General features: G+C 38.5%; 1 protein-coding gene across 1 annotated transcript in view; it reads right to left on the bottom strand.

Annotated features, from left to right (window-relative positions):
- Nucleotides 1-24,535, bottom strand: part of LOC117307087 — an 89,784-nt gene that overhangs the window by 31,041 nt on the left and 34,208 nt on the right. The window contains exons 8-17 of the mRNA XM_033791742.1: nucleotides 23,503-23,535; nucleotides 16,949-17,277; nucleotides 12,873-13,044; nucleotides 11,913-12,229; nucleotides 11,367-11,514; nucleotides 8,067-8,422; nucleotides 6,894-7,041; nucleotides 5,369-5,561; nucleotides 4,005-4,222; nucleotides 2,380-2,505 (exon numbers count right to left, since the gene is read on the bottom strand). Coding sequence (XP_033647633.1) covers nucleotides 2,380-2,505; nucleotides 4,005-4,222; nucleotides 5,369-5,561; nucleotides 6,894-7,041; nucleotides 8,067-8,422; nucleotides 11,367-11,514; nucleotides 11,913-12,229; nucleotides 12,873-13,044; nucleotides 16,949-17,277; nucleotides 23,503-23,535 — 2,040 coding nt within the window. The remainder of the gene's footprint in view (nucleotides 1-2,379; nucleotides 2,506-4,004; nucleotides 4,223-5,368; nucleotides 5,562-6,893; nucleotides 7,042-8,066; nucleotides 8,423-11,366; nucleotides 11,515-11,912; nucleotides 12,230-12,872; nucleotides 13,045-16,948; nucleotides 17,278-23,502; nucleotides 23,536-24,535) is intronic.

Here is a 24,535-nt window from a genome sequence, read left to right as displayed (position 1 = left end):
CTTTTGAACCAAGAAGTGGTATCCACATGGGGTTTGCAAGGAATATGCTTTTTTTAAATGGACAAACAAACAACAAACATCCTGATTCGACAAGTAACTCATTTTGTTTCACAGCATCACATAATCATTTCCTGTTTTTCAAGCTAAAAAGTATGACTCAGGCCTGTAATGGACCCTTCAAAAAGAGCTGAAATACTACAGTTACTAGGCTAATCCCACGTACTTGTAGTTATACTACAGTTACTAGGCTAATCCCACGTACTTGTAGTTATACTACAGTTACTAGGCTAATCCCACGTACTTGTAGTTATACTACAGTTACTAGGCTAATCCCACGTACTTGTAGTTATACTACAGTTACTAGGCTAATCCCACGTACTTGTAGTTATACTACAGTTACTAGGCTAATCCCACGTACTTGTAGTTATACTACAGTTACTAGGCTAATCCCACCTTGTAGTTATACTACAGTTACTAGGCTAATCCCACGTACTTGTAGTTATACTACAGTTACTAGGCTAATCCCACGTACTTGTAGTTATACTACAGTTACTAGGCTAATCCCACGTACTTGTAGTTATACTACAGTTACTAGGCTAATCCCACGTACTTGTAGTTATACTACAGTTACTAGGCTAATCCCACGTACTTGTAGTTATACTACAGTTACTAGGCTAATCCCACGTACTTGTAGTTATACTACAGTTACTAGGCTAATCCCACCTTGTAGTTATACTACAGTTACTAGGCTAATCCCACGTACTTGTAGTTATACTACAGTTACTAGGCTAATCCCACGTACTTGTAGTTGTACTACAGTTACTAGGCTAATCCCACGTACTTGTAGTTATACTACAGTTACTAGGCTAATCCCACGTACTTGTAGTTATACCCTTACAAAAAAGTTCTATAGAACTCTATAGAAGGGTCTATAGAGCTCTATAGAGCTCTATAGAAATCCTGAAAATCTATAGAAAGGCAAAAATAAATCTATAGAATAATTATTTTCTATAGATGTCTATAGAAATGTGAAGGCAAAATCTCTATAGAGAAAATTCTCCATAGAATTCTCTGTAGTGATATTGCAGTAAAGAAAATGTTCTGTAGAATTCTCTGTAGTGCTATTGCAGTAAAGAAAATTTTCTATAGAATTCTCTGTAGTGATATTGCAGTAAAGAAAATTTTCTATAGAATTCTCTGTAGTGCTATTGCAGTAAAGACATTAATGTTCTATAGAATTCTCTGTAGTGCTATATTGCAGTAAAGAAAATGTCCTATAGAATTCTACAAAGCGCTGAATTTCTCTAAAGAGAGAGTCTTCTTTAATAGATTTTGTACTGATTTTTGAAAACCCAAGCTGCTAACTGAGCGAATTGACTAAAATAAACGTTAGATGCGTTTTAATTTGTAATTGTGTAATTCAAGATGCCTATTGCTTTCCCATTTTCTAATCATTCAGCATAACACGAAAAATAGACTGAGTTGTTATCTCCCCCACCCCCACTGCCCTATAAAACTCTATATATATCTATATACATTTCTATTAAACATTCTATAGAGGTTGCTATAGATGTCTATAGAAATTGTATAGAAAAGTGGCCCAATTTTCTAAAGAAACTCTATAGGTTGTATAGAATTTCTTTAGAAATTGTATAGAAATTGTATAGAAATTGTATAGATTTTGTATAGATATGTGTATAGATATTGTATATATTCTGTATAGAAATTTTATAGAAATTATTTACAAGGGTTCTATACCCTTTTCTATAGAAATTTGTATAGAATTTCTATAGTTTTTTTGTAAGGGTACTACAGTTACTAGGCTAATCCCACGTACTTGTAGTTATACTACAGTTACTAGGCTAATCCCACGTACTTGTAGTTGTACTACAGTTACTAGGCTAATCCCACGTACTTGTAGTTATACTACAGTTACTAGGCTAATCCCACGTACTTGTAGTTATACTACAGTTACTAGGCTAATCCCACGTACTTGTAGTTATACTACAGTTACTAGGCTAATCCCACGTACTTGTAGTTATATACTACAGTTACTAGGCTAATCCCCCGTACTTGTAGTTATACTACAGTTACTAGGCTAATCCCACGTACTTGTAGTTGTACTACAGTTACTAGGCTAATCCCACGTACTTGTAGTTGTACATTATTTGTGTCAAGCTTATATAGGGCATGCCAAGCTTACATAAGGGAATACATAATTTAAAATAAATAAAAACAAATTGAAAATTGAAATAAAAAATTGTCCTGATCAATAAAAAAGCGGATATCTGAAAACTTTTCGAGCCAACGATGTGAACCCTACCCTTTTTATGAGCAGGACGTCAGGGAGGAATAAATAAAGACAAAAATATCTCTTACCTATACATGTTTTCAGGTCTGTTTGATTCAGCTGATAACCCTGTGGGCAACTACAGAAGTATGACCCTGGGGTGTTGGTACAGTAATGGGAACAGCCATGATGGGTCGTTATACACTCATCAATATCTGAACAAAAAGAAGAGGAAAGTTGAAATTTGTAAAGATTATTTAAAGACACTGGACACTATTGGTAACCGTCAAAGACCAGTATTCTCACTTGGTGTATGTCAACATATGCACAAAATAACAAACCTGTGAAAATTTTAACTCAGTTGGTCGTCAAAGTTGTGAGAGAATATAAAAAGAAAAAACACCCTTGTCACACGAAGTTGTGTGCTTTTATATGCTTGATATTCAGACCTTGTTACTTCAGAGGGAGCCGTTTCTCACAATGTTTTAAACCATCAATATCTCCCCATTACTCACAACCAAGTAAGGTTTTATGCTAATAATTATCTTGAGTAATTACCAAAAGTGTCCACTGCCTTAAATATTTTGTAGTTGAACAACTTGAAGGTTTGCATGGTATAGAAGAAGAGAACAAGAAGCAGACCTAGATAGCAAGAGTTCTAAAGTTCCTCTGAGTAAAATAAAGTAAAGAAGTTTTTCTTTGATATTGCTTGTCACTGTGAATAAACAAACGGACCAAGCCCAGCAGCATGGTGATCAAACACACTTCTCATTCTCAAGCTTTTCCCAAGATACTCAACGAAACAGGTCTCCTGGGCAACGCGTAAAGGGCTCACTGTATTGTGTTCCCTTCATTCATGCGTCCTCCAAAACTCCATAGTATTTAAAACTAGCTTAGCGGCCTGTCTCTTAATTACCCGTTTAAAAAAAACATGAACCAACCATTCCAGTTGTTCAATAATTTGAGGCATTGCATGGTGAGGTGTCCATGTATATTTGGTTTGCGGTAACACCATGTGTGTATCTACTTGCCAGGTAGAGTTTGTTCTTAGAGAACTGTCTTGCTTTATTCTACTGCCGGGGAGTAGATAATCGGAGGTTCAGGAGACTTCTCAGTTCTGAAAAGACTGTCCTGCTTTTTAACTATTACCAGGGTGAATGGTATAGACTGGACTACTACTTTAGCTTATAGGATCGTAATTAACAGTACTGCCGTTGAGTCAGTTCTGAATTGGTCTCAACGTTTCGACTAGCTTGCTATAGTCATCGTCAGGAGACGATTATCTTTAAGATTCTCCTCCAAGTATTGCAATGCTATCATGGAAGTGCTCCATTTTTCTTTAAAAATCTGCCCACGCGTACATGCAAGAAACTTTCGTTCAGCAAACAAAGACACTATTGTTATTCCAACTATTGCTCACCACAAAACGTATCAATGTGATTTTTTCAGTTTGCAGGACCTCATAAATGGAACAAGCTACCACCATCCAAGACTCTTTTCAGAACATCTCTTTTCAATTCATCGTCAATGGAATTTTCTTTTTGTTTTATCACTTGAGACTTTCTTCCGAAGGTGTTATGCACTATAATACAGTTGTTATTATTGTTAGTATTATTATTGTGTAATCGACCTAATTACCTCATATCAACAGGCTATGTGCAACAGGTTGTCAAAAATAAGTTCAGAAACTAAAAAACTTCATGAAAATATTCACCGATTTGGCAAATCTGTGCCCTCCTGACAAGCTCCGAGTTACACTCATCCTCCCTCCAGTAAAACAGATCCTCCATATCCATGGAAACGCAGTAATCAAACGTATGGTTGTAATTATCAAGAGGCCATCTGAATTTATGGAATGTGAGGGGCGTGCCATCGACCCATTCATATATGGTACTGCCTTGGGTGAGACGTAGACTTAGACCAATCAGGTACCTTGATAGAGAGAGTGGAGAGTTCATTATGACTTGCGACTTGACAACCGTTCTCTTATTGGTTGAATTGTCTGACTTTAAGAAAAAGAGAACAACTAACTTTTGCAAACTGCTTACCAGCCGAAATGATCTGTATTACCTTTTGTGTTTGTGATTTTAAAATCTTATTGAAAACTTTCTTGATTGCATGCTAACAAAATTGAAGAGGTGAGGAAGCAGGAAGATGAAAGATGGATGTAAAAAAGGAATCGCAAAAAAGGGATCATGAAAGAAAAAACACCTTTACAACTGACCTCTTGTCACATTGATGACAATGTTAGTTAGTTTTATGAATGAAGCATTTCATAAGCATCAAAACGGCAAATCAAAAGAAAAAAGCCAGGTTTATTGTTCTGTTTTACCAAAAGTTAAATGCCCATATCGTTTACAGTTTTTCCTTTGACCATAAAAACACAGACTTCTAAAAGGATACAGTGATAGAACTCCAATTGTAAGAACAATAGGGCGGAACAGGGTCTCCACTTTAATTGCATAAAAAGCAAATAAATCCAAGTTAAAGATTTAACAAAAGAAAATAATTTGAACCCAAGATTCTATGAATATTTCTACATTATCGCAACCATAACAATAATTGTGTTGACAGTGACATTTGAAAAGAATTTCAAGCACTGTAAAAGAAAAATATCAAGCAACAAAATGATACCACATTTAATAGATGGAAATTTGCATCAGGATAAAGAATATTAATTTTGGTTTTACCCATATAGACCCATTGCATATGACGTCACACTCAAAAAGAAGGCAGATCATTGGACAATAGCTGTTCTCTGTGCGTAAAAACGTGCGCAGGACATCAACATGTAGCGTTTTGCATTATGCAAGGGGGAGCTATTGATTTCTTACACACACAAAAAAGGGGCCTCCGAACAATGCGCGTAATTTTGGGTGTCAACTCTCTTCTGTGCATGTTTGTATAAAATTTTGACCCCCAAAATGACACCCAGGATAAGCACTGAGATGGTATAGTACACTGCGCGTTAGCAAGGGGTCTATACACCTATGTGTTTTAGCACTGTATACTCAGTACTTTCCCCTGCTCTGTGAAAAAAATCACACAGGCATTACTTGGGTGGGATTAGAACCATACCTGTGTTGACTCTGGATCTGAAGTGTATTCCTATTATCCCAAAGCACATTCTGCTGATCGGCTGAGTTGACAATCAGCGGCCCACTGCCCACACTGAATATCTGGTCGCATGCCAGCTGATCCTGGCTGTCTACGGATCCCAAGCAGTAACCACCAAGCTCAAGGTTACGGTTACCACAAACTCTTCCAATACCTGGAACAATTTTTGGGGGGTTGAAAAATCCTTCCATTAAAACAAGGGCTTGATTTCATAAAGCTGTGTGTAAGCACAAAACAGTAGCTAAACACAACAAAATTGTGCTTACCAGATATATTCAACAACATTTATTTCCATTTCACAAAATTATGACAATCTTACAAAAATGATGATGACTTACATTAAAAACGTTACAGTGAGTGGCTGAAAGTCAACAAGCTTTCCCGTAACGTAAAGAAATGTAACTTGGTACAAAGAATAAAGTTACCAGCCAAAATACGTCACATGTACAGTTTGTGACTGGCTGCTTATTTCTTCCAAGAAGAAGTTGTTGAGCATTATTTTCTGCTGATAAACAGCTCTATGAAATGGAGCCCTGGCAAGAACTTTCTTTTCATTTTATTAATGGGAGACTTCTGAAACTATTTCAGGCATACTACTACTCCATTTCTGTTGTTCTTGCCACTAAGAACAATGAAAAAGTACCGGTGTGTGGAAAAGGCCTGCAAACATCTTTTCAAAAAAAGCTTTGACAAAGTGACAACAAGTATGCTAAGGCTATCTTTCAGCCACTCATTTGCAAGACCAATCCTTATTGGTCAATCTTGTTAGTCAAGCCAAAAAACTTATGAAAGTCTTGCTCTAATTGGTTGTCCTAAATATCCTTCACTTCCACACATAACTCCAGAGGTCACAGACTGTGAACTCTCAAGCCCCTTTCACACAGGTGTCATTAGCAAGGGCCCCTTGCTAAATTGTAGCATGGTTGTAAAAGTTTACCTCAAGTGATGAAAGGACGCCCAAGTTTCCATGTAAATATTGTCAAACATTGCAACATTTTACAACGATGCTAAAATTAAGCAAGGGACCCAAGACAAAGTGCTGTTGTTTGAATATTAGGCTTAACACACACAACTCGCAACAGTATAAAAATCATTGAGGAAAACCTACATGTAGACTGGAAAACCAGTCTTTCCTCTGACTCCAGAGAGCTAACCCAGAAGCAATCTATACAAGGGAGTAATATGCCATGTACAAAGCAATCGATTGTTAACTTTAGCCCGAATCATACTTTATGCGAATGCGGAATGGGAAACGAATTTGACGTCACAACCCTTCTTTCGCAGCGATATTCGCAAGTGAGTTGCCAAGAGTTGAACTGCTGCGAATTATGCAAATTTTTGTCATCAACATTCTCAGTCTTCGCATTCACACTTGCAAAGAAGTATGAACCAGGCTTCAGACGCACTCAGTAGGTCTTAAAGGGTTTTCCGCAAAGTCATGAAATTTACAAAAAACACATTGAGAAACTGCCCAACAAGATTGTACCTTCTAGCAAACAACCTACGACCTCAACTCGGAAGCACGCCGTGATATTGTGCCATGAGTGTGGCAGAATGCGTACTCGCCGGGTTATGAACGGCCTGTCCAGATTATTGCGAACTTCAGAATTCTGGTCACTGTTCCCTGCAAAAATCTAGAAGGGGAAAATAAATAATGAAAGAGATGTGACATCATGTTCTAAAAAAAAAAATTATTCTTAAAGGCACTGGACATCTTTGGTAACTGTCAAAGACCAGTATTCTTACTTGGTGTATCCAAACATAAGCATAAAATAACAAATCTGTGACTGTTTTGACTCATTTGGTTATCGAAGTTGCAAAAGAATTATGACAGAAAAAAAAACTCCCTTTTTACACAAATTCATGTGCTTTTTAGATGCCTAAAATAGGCCTCATCAGGTCATAGTTTTTTTAATGTTTTAGTGAGAAATTACCTCTTTCTCAAAAACTGTGTTACTTCAGAGAGAGAAGGTTCTCACAAAAGTTCCCTCTGAAGTGACATCGTTTCTTTCAAATAATAAAAGACTTCAGCTGAAGCCTAACTTTATTATGCATCTGGAAGCACACACAGTTGTGCATCATGGGTGTTTATCTTTCAGTATTCTCTTGCAACATTGATGACCAATTGAGCCTAAATTTTCATGGGTTATTTTGTTTGGATAAACGAAAAGTGACAATACTTGGTCTTTGACAATTACCAAACATGTCCAGTGTCTTTAAGGACACAAGTGTTACGCCTTGGAGTTGAACCCACACTCTGCTGATCAGAAACACCAGTGCTCTTAACCTCTTAGGTCATGACATGCCACAAATTTGTGTAAGGTTCATAAACACAGAACAACGCAACTCACCATTTAAGCACACAAGTGTCACATCTTGGACTTGAACCCACACTCTGCTAATCAGAAACACCAGCCGTCGATTTCACAAAACTCTTCCTAACTTAGGATTAATTTTATGACTTTAGGACAAGTCCCAACCCTGCGCTGTAGCATGCACACCCTAAGATTAATCCTAAGTTAGGACGAGTTACTCGCCCTAACTCAAGATAAGACAAGTCCTAGCTCTTTGTAAACTCAACGGCAGTGCTCTTAACCTCTAGGTCATGACGCGCCACAAATTTGTGTAAGGTTCATAAACATCGAGCATCGCAACTCACCATATCGCTCCCTTCCAAGTCTCTGTACGTACGGAACACCTGATCAGCCTGAGCTGCACCGGGTACCAACCACTGCACTTTGTACTCCTCCACCCAGTAGTGCCTCCATATATCCCCATCCCCCTGGGTTATGACCCCAGTGATGGTGTGCATGGCACCCAGATCTACCTGGTACCATTCGGCGACACCTTGTTCGTGCCTTGGACCCCAGCAGCTGTAGGGTCTCTCGCCCGACTCGAAACTTGTTTCAAGGTGGAGACGTCCGTTGGCTACGGGGGAGGAACTGAAGGTTGTTGATGCTGAGAGCTGATCGGCTGTGATGAGACCTGACTCTACACCGAGACGTGTACCGCAACCTGAACAAACAAAATCATAATCATGAATCAAAAAAATGCTATAAAAGTTAATCTTTTGATAATCTAATGATCATTGGAATACACAATCTGAGAAGCGTATCTGACAGAAACGCATCTCAGGTTCAAATTTGGTGGGATATAAACTTATATTTGTTTGCATAACCACATTACTTCAAACGGTAATGATTCTCAATATGCATTACACTATCGAAAGCTGCAGTATTTCTTTCCGTGACACTTGTTTCCTTAAGCTAGACATTTAACCTTTGCTTTGTCCTCTAGATGGAACGTAAAGCCATTGGTCCGATGTGTTAACGCTAAAAATTATTTTGAGTAATTACCAATAGTGACTGCCTTTAAGAGCACCAAATTCAAATTCTGGTGTTTCTGATCAGCAGAGTGCGGGTTTAAATCCCCAGCCGTGACACTTGTCTTTAAGAAAGACACTTAACCATTGCTTCCTCCTTTAAATGGGACTAAGCTTTAGGTCCCATGTGTTGTTTAACACATGTAAAAGAACCAGTGCACTTATCGAAAAGAGAAGGGGTTCGCTGCACTGTTCCTGGCTGTGGCTGCTAGTGCACTATAGCACTTTGTATACCCATAAGGGGCTACTTTATACAACTTTCAATAACCTCTCTTTTCTGTATACATATATATACTCAGCACCTTGAGTACCTTGTTGATAGATACCTGCGCTATATAAGACTCTGATATTATTATATTATATATCCAAGTAAGTTTTGATTCCCATTAATTGTAAGAGTGACTACGAAACTTTAAGGGATTCCAGTTAATTTGAAAATCTGCTGCTCAAAAACACAAGAGCTTGAATCTGTCTCGCTATTAGACACTCAGCCACAACACACCACAACTTGATATTAGATGAGCGGCCCATTTTGATTTGTTTCTTTTGTTTCCTTTTTTTCCCCTTTTTTTTCAAGAATAAAAAAAGCAAAATTAGTGTATTTTTACCCATCACCCATGTGTGTTGGCACTGTGTACTCAGTACTTACCCGAGTTTTGTGAAAAAAATCACAGCAGTCATATTGTTGTTCAAAGAGATATAGTCATATTCTGACTAATTCTGACACTTGATAGATGGTTTAAAATTTAACATGACCACAAATGGAGCCCACTCTCAAGGATAATGGATTTTGATAGATGTTTTCTGACAGTCCTAAATATTTTACTGTATAATTCACTTGTTCTATAGAGAATGTGGCAGACATTTTACTGTATAATTCACTTGTTCTATAGAGAATGTGGCAGACATTTTACTGTATAATTCACTTGTTCTATAGAGAATGTGGCAGACATTTTACTGTATAATTCACTTGTTCTATAGAGAATGTGGCAGACATTTTACTGTATAATTCACTTGTTCTATAGAGAATGTGGCAGACATTTTACTGTATAATTCACTTGTTCTATAGAGAATGTGGCAGACATTTTTGGACATTTGTTTTTTATATTGCACATTTCGCAAGAATTCTAAAACTATAATTGCTTATAGAAAAGTTCAAAGTTGACTTTCAAAACTTTACTTAAGCCACAGTTTAAACATGCACAAAGGTCATTTTAAAAGCAGTGGACACTATTGGTGATTACTCAAAATATTACCATAAAACCTTACTTGGTAACAAGTAATGGGGAGAGGTTGATGGTATAAAACATTGTGATAAACGGCTCCCTCTGAATTAATGCAGTTAAATGTATTTGATTTCGAGACCTCAAAATTAGCATCTGAAAGCACACAACTTCGTGTGACAAGGGTGTTTTTGTTTCATTATCTTGCAACTTTGACGATCCATTGAGCTCAAATTTTCACAGGTTTGTTATTTTATGCATATGTTGAGATACACCAAGGGAGAAGACAAGTCTTTAACAATTACGTGTCCTGTGTCGTTAAGGTCAGTCAGTGTGTTATGAACAGTACAAACAAAACTAACGTTATAAGTTGGGCTCTTTCAATTGACAGTCTGGAAAATTGGCCAGTGACACTGCAAGGGTTGGAGGGGAATCCCGGGCGCACACTGTCCCGCCCAAAATCTACAGTTTCTAATGAAAGAGCCTAAACTCCCTGCATGGAGTATGTGGAGATAGTCAGTGTTTAACCAAGTCTTTTGTCCTCATGTCAAGTCAAGTCACAAGTCAAATTTTTGCAAGTCAAGTCAAGTCACAAAGTATAAGACCACTCTCATTAAGTTGTATAAAACTTAAGTAAAACCAAATCTTTTCCCCAACTACATTGTGTCGTTGTGTCGCCCATGAAAGTTTTTCAATGGCACGTACGCAAAGCAATCACTGGTTTAACCAGTCAGCATTGATGATGAGAGGTATCGACACAATATGGAAGCGAGGCTGGGCCATAGAGCTATATATATTGACTAGAGCGCTAACAGTCCGTTATACACGCACTAAGGTTTTGAAGCCGTGTGGGCGTATCCATGTTTATGTACAAACCAATACAAAAGCTTGAAATTTTGTACGGCAATTGTACGGCTATTTGCATGATAGTGCGTTTGTTCTTTTTTATGTGCCACCGAAGCAAAAAATGCAGTAAATGTGAACGCACAATCTGCTGATCAGCGCACAAACTGCGAGCGTCATGTGCGTCATGATTAAAAGGCGCGTTTACTTTTTTTAGTACGTCAATCAAGTCAAAGTTACGGTTTTCGTAGCGCGGACGTACGCGAGTGGACAGTTGCGTACGTATACGCACACGCAGAATGTAAAATAATCACGGCAATGTGTGTTCTCTTAAAATTCCGAATTCACGCAACACATCAAACATGTCTGCGCCCAGGGTGGCTTCAAAACGCAGAGCAAGTTAGCGCTCTAGTCAATATATAGCTCTATGGGCTGGGCCCTACTCTCCTTAAATAAATATATTAAGCATGACTTACGAGAAGGAATGTAAAAAAAAAAATAGATAACTTACTGAGATAGACACACCCGACGAGTTCAAGGCGAAGACCAATACCGTCTGGGTGCCACATAAATGGCATGATCTGGACAAGACGAGCAACTATCTCAGGGTGGAGCTCATTTCTGACGATGGTGTGCTGATCAGAATTGGCCATGAATTCCTGGAGGGGACAAAATGTTTACAAATTTTGATTAAAGGATTTGGGGTTGAACAAATAAAAAACTACTAAGCAGGATTTTAACAACGACCTCCGGTTTAATGTGCCAGCGCTTTACCAACTGAGCTATAGCCATATGTTGGCGGTCCCCTGTTCTGTGAAAAAAATATTGGGGTGTCAGACAGAAGCCATACAATCATTAACTGTATGGCCAGGGATCGTACCTTAAGGGGATGAAACTTTTGAAGTCATAAACCACAAGGGAACTTACTGGGTAAATTTTAAATGATTTGGGGTAGAAAAAAAAAGTTTCCAGAACCAACAACCTGCAGTTAAAAAATTCTGTCGATTTTGAAGTTGCATGCCTGAACCAGGTTTTTATATCATTGATTCCGGCGCACCTTTGGACGACTATTTTGATCCAAATAAGGATACAGTCCGTCCTCCGAATCTCCATGGAACATCTTGAAGAGTGTCACCCATAATTTCCCATTTCCGCAACCCTGTGTCAGCACTGCCTTTATGGTGTGTCTGCGTTTGAGGTCCACCAGCAGCCATTGTTGATGGTCGCTGGCACGTGGAACCCAGCCGGTCCCCGAGTCATGCAGCGGGTTGAGTCGTGCAGTCTTGGATGAGTTTGTCTCATTCGCGCTACTGGAGGAGGTGATTTGGGAGTCCGACACCAGACCTGTGGACAATCCTAAGACTTTATCACAGTCTAGAGTGGAATGAGAAATGGGAGACACTTTTTTAGTGCTAACAAAATGGTGCATCACCAGAAATACAAATATACAGCTATGTGAACTATTTATTTGGAAAAAATTCAAAACCCGGCCATCACATTTTAAGGGGTTTGTTTGAAGTTTTAAATTGATGTTGGACTTTATTTCCCTTTATTTCCCTCTTTTAAATTTTGCTCTTGAGGAATTGGTATGGAAGCTTAACGTTTAACAAAACACAATGTCCACAGATTTACATTAAACTTACACCGTTTAAAGATAATGGTAGTAGAAAGCGTACCTTAAAATATTAGTTGCTGATAGTTTTTGAGAAACGAGTAAAACAATGTCATAAAAAAAACCGTTTTTACATGCTAAAATAATTTTCGTCTCGACAAAAAATAAAAGGAAATAACACTTCATTGTGCGGGTGAAACTCTCCTTGTGTGCTCACGACCAATTTCCCCATAGGACCTAAAAATGGAATGTTTCGTTCTCCCTGTGGTGACTAGTGATTCACTTTTTTAAAGACATTTTAAGTCTTAAAAGGAAACTTTTAGAAAATCTTCAAATTGGGAAAAATTTGGTGTTTTTCTTGAAACATGTTACTTTTTAAGTCGCGACATCTTTTTCAACTCTTACCATTGTCTAAGCATCCGACCAAGTCAATTCGTAAGTGAAGATTGTGGTTCCAGAGAGTGGGGTGAAGATTGTGGTTCCAGAGAGTGGGGATTATTCTTACACATTTGGCTCGGACTGCACTCGGGAGGATCACCGGCCTAGCACAAGATGTTTCTCCATTCGCTCTGAACGCCTGTTAAAAAAAATAGAATACCAGAATAACAGAAACATTGTTATAAAGGGACAGCAAAACAAAACATTCCAAAGCAAAATGAGATTTGGGACTGCAGAATTATTATATTTCTGGTAATGAAACTAAGGAAGCATCATTAGTGAACTTAATCACTGTAGTTCACTAGCCTTAAAAGACCCAGTATAAACAAGGGTGCTTGCTATTGAACCAGAAACACTAGAGTGAACCCCTACTCTTCCATGATAAGTGTTCTGCAGCCGATTTCACGAAACACTAAAATTAAGTAACCCCTCCTAACTTAGGATTAATCTTAAGGTCTGCATGCTACATTGCGGGGTTGGGACTCGTCCTAAGTCCTAAGATTAATCTGAAGTCAGGAAGAGTTTGGTGAAATCGACGGCTGGGTTCTTTTATGTGCCCTACCAACCCTAGTACACAGGACTTACGAAGGACAAAGCAGTTATGGTAAAGTATCTTGCTTAAGGATACAAGTATACTGTCCGGGACTCAACCACACTGATCAGAAACACCAGAGCTCCAGTCCAAGGTTCTGAAACCGCTCGACCATGACACGCCACTAAATGTATTAACCAGAACTGGTTTATAACAAGCTCTGCTCTTAATAACGAGGGTTGATGGTTTTGTGTTTGAACATAACAGTCATAGATAATTAGGCCAGTTCCAAATTGGCGGCTTAACCTACGGCTGTTGCGAGGGGTTAGGCTGAGTAAAATAAATAACATGTTGCTTGTTCGGTCTTTTTGAAAAAGTTGGTGAGTGAGGTCCTTGTTATTTGTTATTTTAAATTTTTTCATCTTTTTTTTTCAAGATGGCCACCATGTCTAAGATGGCCGCCATATCGTATATGAAGAATGGTTTTATGGTTTTATGAGTATGTTCTGTATGTCCTGAAATTCTGTGTGTGTTTCTGTGTCCATTTTGATACATTGTAATTATTTCTAAAGAGTCATTCTTGCTTTTGCTCATCGCGTCCTTGTGCAAACAACTGTGGCATGCAAACCTGAAGGGCAAAGCGTTTCCAAGTAAAGGATTCTCCTTATGCGCGTTGCAATAGCTTATCTAGTAGGCCTACTTGTAAGAAAGATGATGAAACTGCTTAATCAAAATAAAGGGTACATTTGAAATATTTGAAATGTTTAATAACAAATAACAAAACAATCAGTGCAGCCGCCAAAACCGAGGCGAGCGGGGACGAGCAACATGTTATTTATTTTACTTGGCCTTATATTAAGGGCATCCTATACTTCAACGCATACTGACGTGACAATCCAGCCAAAGCAGACCTGCCAACCTTGTAACAAAAATTTGAGTACCACATTATCGCAGCGGCATAAACATGATCGCCCAGTGCACAACGGCATATGGTACAATGCTTACGGTCAGTCAGCAAAAACCATGGACCACTTCATTTTAGATGAACCATTCATTTAATGTAATTATATATCATATTCACGCAAAATACAGGCTACTTCATAAAAACAAAAGTTGTATCATAATATCAGTGTTTATCTTGGGGGTGGTTGATGTGGCCTTTTCTGATTTTTTGTGCATGTGACCTTAACAGTCTGAAAAAAAAATGAAAAAGAAATAACCAGTTGACTGCTGGAACTATGTTCCAAATGCCTAGATCAAGGATTAAAACAGAAGGGGCAATTTATTTATTTTTTTTTTTTTTTTTAATATCACAAAAAAATGGCCAGGGGTTTCCCTACGGGCGGTGAGCCCATTTTGACACATTTCTGATTCATAACATATATTAATTTCGCATTGACAAGCTCTGTTGAACAATGTTCCTAAATTATTAGTAACTTCCTAAATTATTAGTAACTTAAACTCGGCATGCAAATATTATAACTTGGTATCCATCTTTGGTTGCCCAGTAAACGGACAAACGAAAGCCCACCGTAGAGTTTTCCAGTTCCACTTCAATTCAGGCATGCTTCAATTCATTTGTTTCCCTTATCAGGCTTATACAAAGATTACAGGCCATTAAATTCCCATTATCCTTCCCAAATTCTCGGGAGTTGGGAAAAATCGTGACGTAAATAATAACATGACTACCTCCTGACCTAAACTGCTGCCGCTCTTTGAGTGACATGTCTAAATCAAATGAAGTGTGTGCACTGCCGACTGCACACGTGCACTTTGCAAAATGCATTATTTTCCACGTTTAGGAAGAAACTTCTTCGAAGCATGCATTCTCTTTTTTCCGGGTGGAGGAGTACTTTTTCCCCCATCACTGGCACTTCGCCTTCGATCGGCGTCCATGTTGCATAGTATAAACACACGGCGACGCCGAACGAATTTGAGCCGAACACGTGCTTTGTGTGCACGTACATGTACATGTACATCCATGCATAAGGCTGTACATTTACTATACCAGGTTGACCAAACTGGTATGCGCCATTCCCACCCCCTCTGTTACGCATTGGTTTATTAGTTTTCCAGCGGGAGTAAGAATTTAAAAAATAATTCTAAGCATAACCTCTTTTTTATCGAAGCACATAATTATCACTCAGATGTGGGGTGTTTTTGATCTGTTGTTTTTGCACTTGGGGTCGAACGAATAACAGTTGATTAAATTGAGAACAAAACTGTCCGTTCGTGCTGCAGTTTTAAAACACCGCGATATAGATATAGCTTTTTGCGTACGTTCAGCAGAATATCTCGTACCACCGTACTCAGGGGTGAAAATGCGTGCATGGTACGCAAAATGCGTACAGGTTGGCAGGTCTGCCAAAGCCCTAACAGGGCTTCGCGAATTGGAATTTGCAGCAGACTTTCAAGTAAATTTCCACTATTCACATGGTCCTGAGCAGGGCCCAATTTCATGGCTCTGCTTACCGTAAGCACAGAATCTGCGCTTACGGAAGCAGGGAATTCTGTGCCTACGGCAAGTGTATTTCACAGGTTAGCGGCGAATTTGGTCTTCTGCGCGTGCGTACTCCACGTTACACAGCATTCTACGCTTACAAGGCTAGCGCAGAAATCCGGCGCTTGCACGTAAGCGGGGAATCGCGATCGTAAGCGCAGAATTCGGCGGTAAGCAGAGCCATGAAATTGGGCCCAGGTGCTCATTACCAAGAACAATTGATTTATCAGGTAAGTCTGCTGCCACCTAGCGTTCCAAAAGTACCCAACTCGGACACGGCCTTAGCCTTTACCCAGGTCAAAATTCCAGTTGAACCTAGTTAACTGGGGTCAACTGATTCAACTGGATAGTGACCAAAGTCGTCCATTTTCCATATTAACCAACTGGTTTGGACTAGGTTCAACTGTGTTCAACTAGGTTTAAATTATAAACCAGTTGGTGTCTGTCCATTTTCCATATTAAACCAACTGGTTTTAACTGTGTTTAACTAGTTTATCAACTGGTTTTCAACTAGTTCCAGTTAAACCCAGTTTAACTAGGTTCAACTGGAATTTTGACCTTGGTAGTCAAGGCGCACGCGGCACACCGGATGGCACGCACAACCCCAAAAATGCAACGCACGAAAAAAGACTATCACCGCGAGCGGCAAAGCCGCGAAGCGCTTTTACCAACTCGTTTTGGGGCCTTATGTTTTTCTTTACATTTGCCAACGATTTTGGTGGGAGAAACTAATGCATAATGCATTAGCGTGGTGAGTTGCTTGCCAATAAGAAGCCACATTTACTTGCATGACGTCACAAGAACGTTCGATGCAAATTCGTTACATTTTCTCCCACCAAAATCGTTGGCAAATGCAAAGAAAAACATAAGGCCCCCAAAACGAGTTGGTAAAGTCTTTTTTCGTGCGTTACATTTTTGGGGCTGTGCGTGCTATCCAGTGTGCCGCGTGCGCCTTGACTAAAGGCTAACAAGACCTGAGTTCTGAGGATTTCAGACTTTGCTTGAACTTACTATAATGGGCGGAACGTCAACAAACTCTTGGAAATCTCTATACTTCCACCAGTAATCCCCATCCTGTGAGTAATCCAACTCAAAGTTCTCCACCCAGCCAGCCTGGTCCTCGTCTCCCCCACCTTGCACGACGACCCCGGACACAATCATCCTCTCTGGAAAGCATACCTGCAGCCAGGGGGAGGTGTCGTTCACATCGGGCTTCCAGTACGAGTGGTTGCCGAGGCGACCGAATGCCGGCAGGTGGTCAGTAGTAGCGAAACTGGAGGCCGAGATGTAGGCATCCGGGATCGAGCCGGCCTCCATTCCGAGAAGTAGAGGGCACTCATCTTGAGACCAGTAAAGATAAAAAACAAGAGTACAAATTACTCAATTAGGGAGTGAGGGTTACCACGCTTTGATGGATTGAAGCAAAAAAATACTTCACAGAAACTGCCGTTGGTTAATCACCTTGTCGCCACCTTATCTTCCCTTTTATATATATTTTTTTATGCACTTTGCATGTGACATACACTTCTGCAGCATCCTCGTGAGCTATGTATAGCTGAATAAGGAAACCGCCATTGGAATTTGAAGAATACATAAAACACACCCCCAGAGTCCCATCAAAAATCTTTCCCATCAGAAATCTTTCGAGCTCATATCACAAAATATTCCCTGTTTTTCTTTCATTACTCTTTACCCAAGATACTAAAAACTGATTTCACGCTTTGTGTTCCGGATGTCCCCTGAGTGATATGTGGTTCTATTAGTCAATTTCATCCATGGTGGGCTAAGAGTATGTGATTATATTGAGGGAAAGCGTTTAGGGATGAAACGACCACCTGCCGATGATTAACTGTTTTTTCACGCTTGCCGAACCTGCCAAGGCTCATTCCAGGGCCTATTTCATAAAGCTGTTAGGCAGAAAATGCTGCTCAGCAAGTTACTACGCTAAGCAGGAAATGAGTAGGGTACCCGTCAAGGCAATGGTAATCGTATAGATCACCCCAAAGTTCCCTACAAAGAAAACATTCAAAGGCAGTGGACACTATTGATATAATTACTCAAAATAATTATTATCATGAAACCTTACTTGGTAACGAGTAATTGGGAGAGGTTGATGGTATAAAACATTGTGAAGGGAGGTAGAGAAGGGAGATGTAATTTTCCAAGAATTTGATTTCAAGACCTCAGAGTTAGATTTTTGAGGTCTCAAAATCAAGCATCGGAAAGCATACAAGGTGTTTTTTCTTTCATTATTATCTCGCAACTTTGACGACCAACTGAGCTCAAATTTTCACAGGTTTGTTATTTTATGCATCTGTGTTGAGAAACACCAAGTGAGAATAATAATAATAACTAGACATAAGAATTTGTTTGATAACAAATTCGAGGTGTTCGGATTTCTGGCCTGAATTAACGAGCCATCACTTTTTAAGTTTAGTTGACTGGGGAGATAGTGAGCTATGCTGTGTGTTATTGTGAAAACAAAGTGAATAGCTATTAAATAACCTTTTTTCTAAGCGTTTTTTAGAACTTCCAGTTTAGACAGGTGAAAAGGTCAATACAAGGTCATCAACATATTCTTTTTTGTGAAGTATGTGGAGCCCTTTCATATGGTGTATATTGTCGAGATGGCTTGTGTAGTTAAGGAAATATGAATTTATGAATATTGACGACTGTAGAAGAGACTAGATTTAACCGAAGGGAAGGATTAAGTGACAAAACGCTTTGAGCAGAAACTATACAGGAAGTTGCAGCACACTTGGGGTTTGTATAGGTGTAACACGTTGTACGTTGTACATACGGTTTTAGTGCTGTACCAATGGGGATAATACGCAGGTGCGCTTAAACGACTGGAAATAAAGGTCAAACAGGGGTCATGTCAATGCAAAAGTTTGAGCACGGTCAACAATTTGCAAACTGATGCAAACATTGTGAAAATATGACGAGCAGTTGTTGAGATAGGAATGTTTGAAATTTTGTTAAACCTGAAGACCGCAAGGTCAAATTGGGTTCGCAGTTGTGGGTGACCTTTTGGATGAAGTTTTGGTCGTAAAAAAGCGTTGGTTAGATGAAACGTAATGACGTCACCATTCCAAAAAAATGCGGTGCCGTCTACTCACCGAGGTTGATGTTCATGAGAAGTTTCAAGTTCATACAAGTTTCAGTTTTTCTCAAAATTGGCGGAGAACGTTCAGGCAGAAGAAGACGGAGAAATGAAGGTTTGTCATATTAAACTTCAGCTTCCGGTTTGACAGGATTTAAAGGTCAAATGGGGTCACACTTTGTGCAAAACATATAGAATTGCCAGAGAGCTCAAAATTGATGTAATGATTATTAATGTACCACGTTTCATTAATAAGATACACAATTTTGTATGTACAAACTTATACTTCCGGGTTCGACCGGAAATGAAGGTCAAATGAGGTCACACATTGTAAACATTTGTAGAATCGTCGAAGGGCCTTAAAATTAAGTTATTATATTAATACACAAAATAATATTATTCAGATACGATTTTTTATAAAACAAACTACTACTTCCGGTTTCGACCGGAAGTAAAGGTCAAATGGGGTCACACCCTGTGTAAGATTTGTTTAATACTTCATGACCTTTCATATGGTGTAAAGATCACGTATGTAGCATATCTGATTCTGGAGATATGAGTATTTTAATAAAAAACTTCAATTTAATATAATGACGTCATCGATGACGTCATCATTCCAAATTTTGTTCTTTGTCATATACACGCTTTGGTCTAAGTACGTGGTAAGTTTCAAGTCCGTACATGCTGTATTTTTTGAGATAGCAAAATAATTTTTTTTTCGACCTCGTGTACCATTTTCGTTGTGACGTAGCTATGACGTCACACATTATATTTTTAGAATGCTCTTGAGTTTAAAAAAATTTTATGCATTGGACATTTTTTCATATTTTTATTCACTTAGGCTCTAGAGCCCAAAATAACATGATTTGTTACTTTAACTTCCGGTTTCGACCGGAAGTAAAGGTCAAATGGGGTCACGTTGTGCACCGCATTTGTAGATCTTTATAAGAGGTTTTATGTAAAAAAAGAATCTTGAACGTAGCTCTTTTGGTTTTGAAGATATGATTTTTCTAATTATTTAAGGTTTATTTCACGTTTATTTAACGTAATGACGTCATCAATGACGTCACCATTCCAAAAAAGTTGCGGTGCCGTCTACTCACCGAGGTTGATGTTCATGAGAAGTTTCAAGTTCATACAAGTTTCAGTTTTTCTCAAAATTGGCGGAGAACGTTCAGGCAGAAGAAGAAGACGGAGAACTAGACATAGTGTTTTTTGTTAATTACAAAAACACGGTGTTCGGTTGGACGTTACGTGATGACGTAGTTCAAAAACATTGAACCATAAAGATGTTTTTTATACAATGCGTCGTTATTTTATAGTTAAGCTTGTATCACACTTTTGAACGCCTTGTTTCTTCACAAATGCAATATGTTTGTGTGAGATTGACATCAGTTTTTTTGTTTGCAACTTATGAAAGCCCTTTAAAAATCTAGCTCACCCCTGCACTGGATGCTGTACACAGATTTGATAATCAACAGCGCCCTCTTTGGTGGGCAAAAAGAGAGCGCTGTTGGGAATTCCCCCACAAACTTTCGCGCCATATGATTTTTACACATTTTATTGTTATTCAATACCTGATGACGTCATTATGACGTAATTAGGCCTGTGTTGTCTTAAAAATACTAAGGTTCAACTATCTATTGAGTTTCAAGGTTCAAATCGATCTCAATCTTGAGTTATGCCGTAGATAAGCTCAAAAGTTGTTTTTTTATGAAAAAAACACAAAGGCGAACTTTGACCCAGGGTAACGACCCGGAAGTTAAGGTGGTACGATTTTAACGTTAACTTTTCAAATGTTGTCCAAGTCTTTATCTATCCGATGCCCAAGTATGAACATCATAGCTTTTATATTCGTTGAGATACAGCAACAAGGAAATGGTCCTTTTTTAACATTAAAAACCCTGTCATGACGTCATCATTCTAAAAAAGTGGCGGTTTCATCAACTCACTGGTGCCTATGTACATAGTAAGTTTTAAGTTTATACAAGCTTAACTTTTGTTTAAAATTGCTTGGGAAGGGTCAGAGGTAAAGAAGAACACGAGGAAATTTAAATCTATGAACAGATTGTTGATAGCTTTTTAATTTTCACAGAAAGTAAAAGTGTAAATCTATTACATTTATACCTTTCTTTGCACAGAAAACAAATGCTAAGTTTAATACTTGTTAAAGCGATGTATTTTATTAGTAAAGAGCTAACTATGTGCAAAGTTTGAAGGTTTTGTGATCCTTGTGATGTTTAACTCAAGAGTAAACTTCTTAAAAGGTTAACTGGATTTGGGGAAACTTTATACGAAACAACAGTTTACTAATTTTAGACTTGTGAAGTAAATAACTGTAAAAGACTTATTTATTAAGTATTACAGAGGTTTCGCAAGTGTACGACACGGGTACAGATACAACTAAGATAACTGGGATGCACGTTAGATTTTGTTAGGCATTAAATAAACACTTATTTTGAAAAGCAATGATTTGTACACAAAGCTTTACCGTGTAGCGCGCTAAACACTGCCGTGAGTGCCGGATAGAAACACCCTTCACGAGTCGATGTCACGAATCCGCTTCCCGGTGTTTGATCAAAACATAACCAATGTTCGTCTTTTTCTGGTTGCATTTTCTCACATAATTAAAAGTCATACGAATCGCTGCAGTAGGTGGCCATCTCAGCGAAGCTTCGTCTTTAATTCCGTTTTGATAATTAAGCCATGAGAAGGGCGAACAGGGGAACAATTTGACGCCGAATATGATATGAGCGGACTTCAATTGTAAAATGTTGGTACACCATTAAACTAGCGCTACGTTGTAAGTACAATGACCTGAGACTTGTCAAAACATGAATCGAAATCACGCGTACAGTCAAACGATGCACTATTCCGAGCAGAACACACAGGCCTCGTGGACTGAACAAGGTGTGATCAATGGAGCGGAACGGCCAGCCAAAGCGCTTTTGCAGTGTACGCAGTTGTCACGCGGGTCAACACATCCGTGGGCTTTATCGTCCGATTTCGACCAGAGTTTCAGGTCAAATTGGTATCATCTCTGTGGGAAAGTTTGAGCAGGATCACTCATCTATAACGGGATGCAAAATTTATGTTGAAATGTTACGTAGTTTTAGAGATCAAAAATTGTAAAATTGTTCAACTTTTGATTTGAACCGGAAGTCAAGGTCAAATGGGGTCATTTTGTGTGTAGCGTTTTTTGAAGTTTGATCGACCTGTCCGATGATATGTAGATTGTCAAAATCGACCATGTGGTTCAGGAGTTATGATTTCTTTAAAATATTTAACTTTGATTTGTTGTAATTCAAAACCTGATGACGTCATCATGACATCATTAAGTTTGTGTGGTCTTATTATTAAGGTTCAATTGTCTGATAAGTTTCAATGTTAAATTCCATATCAATCTTGAGTTATGACAACAAATTGTCTTTTTTTACAAAAAAACACAAAAAACACAAAGGCAGAGTTTGACCTTCCGGTACGACCGGAAGATGAGGTCATACGATTTTGGCGTTAACTTTTCAAATGTTGTCCAAGTCTTTATCTATCTGATGCCCAAGTATGAACATCATAGCTTTTATATTCGTTGAGATACAGCGAAAAGTAAATGTCATTTTTCAACTTTAAAAACCTTGCCATGACGTCATCAATGACGTCATCATTCCCAAAAAGTGGCGGTTTCATCTACTCACTATTGCCTATGTACATAGTAAGTTTTAAGTTTGTACAAGCTTTACTTTTGTTTAAAATTGCTGGAGAAGGTTCGCAGGGAAAGAAGAACGCGAGGAAAAAAAAGAAAAAAAAACAGAACAATAACAATAGTTGTTCGGCTGTTGGCCGAACACCTAAAAAAAAAAAAAAAAAAAAAAAAAAAAAAAAAACTTAACAATAACAATAGGTTTTCGGCTAAAAGCCGAACACCTAATAATAAGACTTGTAATGCGCACATATCCACCCTGCTGGGTGTTCAAGGCGCAGTAAAACCAAAAACACAACACAAAGAAAAACAGACACAACAAAATAAGTCATTGAAAACCTGTGACATAAGATAAGTTTTTAGAAGAGACTTGAATTTTGCGGTACAAACACAAGATCGAAGATTAAGTGGTAGAGAGTTCCAGATGCGTGGCGCGGCTGAAGAAAAAGACCTGTCACCCCATGAGTGTCGAGACTTGGGTTCAATGAGGAGAAGCATGGAACTTGATCGAAGAAGACTGGTCTTCGACAGTTACCAATAGTGTCTGGTGTCTTTAATTAAGATGAAATAACTAAAGGGGAGCTAAAGGTAGGAATTGATATTCCTCTTTAAAACAGCCTATAGGATGTAGTATGGAAGGAAACATGTAATATTTTGCTTTTCTTTGCAAATGTTGGTTTTACTTTTCTTTACTGGTGAAACCTGTTAGGGTTGGATTATCAACAAATAAACAACAATATCAACAAAGTGCTTTTATTTACTGACCTGGAACCGCATTTGCTTGGTAAGCATCACACACTGTACAGAAAAAACAAAGAAGAAAACAAATAAAGTAAGCCAAAATGTCAATTTAAATTTTTTTTTTTAAACATTGTCATAGCTGCCTTAAAGCCATTATACACTTTCGGTACCGGAAAAAAAAAAAGTTCACAGATTTACAAATAATTTACAGGGTTTACAGAAGGTAATGGTGAAAGACTTCTCTTGAAATATTGTTCCATGAAATGCTTTCCTTTTTGAGAAAACATTAAAACAATATAAATTCTCGTTCGCGAGAATTACGGATTTAATATTTTAAACACATTTCATGACACGGCGAAACGCGCGGACACAAGAGTGGGTTTTCCCGTTATTTTCTCCCGACTCCGATGACCGATTGAGCCTAAATTTTCACAGGTTTGTTATTTTATAAGTTGTGATACACGAAGTGTGGGACTTGTAATGCAAAGAAACTCAAATATTGGTATTAGGCAATTTTTTCGCTGCATATCGCCACCAATTTATCACCCAAAATTCAGCTCAAATTCTACTGATTTACATATTCTTACCGGAAAATTGTATGTATCCTGCCACCACTTTTTCATTCATTATGAAATAAAATAGCATCTAGTTTACTCAAATAAGACATTTCTTTGGGTATAAATTACTGAAAAGGAGGTGGCAGGATAAGGAGAGTTTTCCAGCTAAAACCTGAAAAAAATGCTCAGGACATAATACCCTAGGCCTATAGACAGGGCAATTTTTCAGGCAACTTGGAGCAAGACGAACACTTGGGCAGCACATTAGAAAAATGTCTGAGCCACCACTTTTTTAATTTTATTATAAAAAAAGTTAGTCTCTAATTAAAATAATAATAATAGTGGCTTCTTATATAGCGCTCAGGTCCGTCATGCAGTGACACTCACGGCGCTTCAACATTATTACCCCGGGTCACGTGGGCCTTAAATCATTCCTTAAACCATCTCACAGCTCCCTAAGGACAGCCTGTGTCGCCAAATATGTAGCGCGATCAAGGCTT

Source organism: Asterias rubens, chromosome 2, assembly GCF_902459465.1.
Source record: "Asterias rubens chromosome 2, eAstRub1.3, whole genome shotgun sequence".
In the NCBI taxonomy this organism is placed as follows: Eukaryota; Metazoa; Echinodermata; class Asteroidea; order Forcipulatida; family Asteriidae; genus Asterias; species Asterias rubens.
The sequence above is the reverse complement of the archived record's forward strand: the minus strand, read 5'-3'. Positions and strand labels throughout refer to the sequence as shown.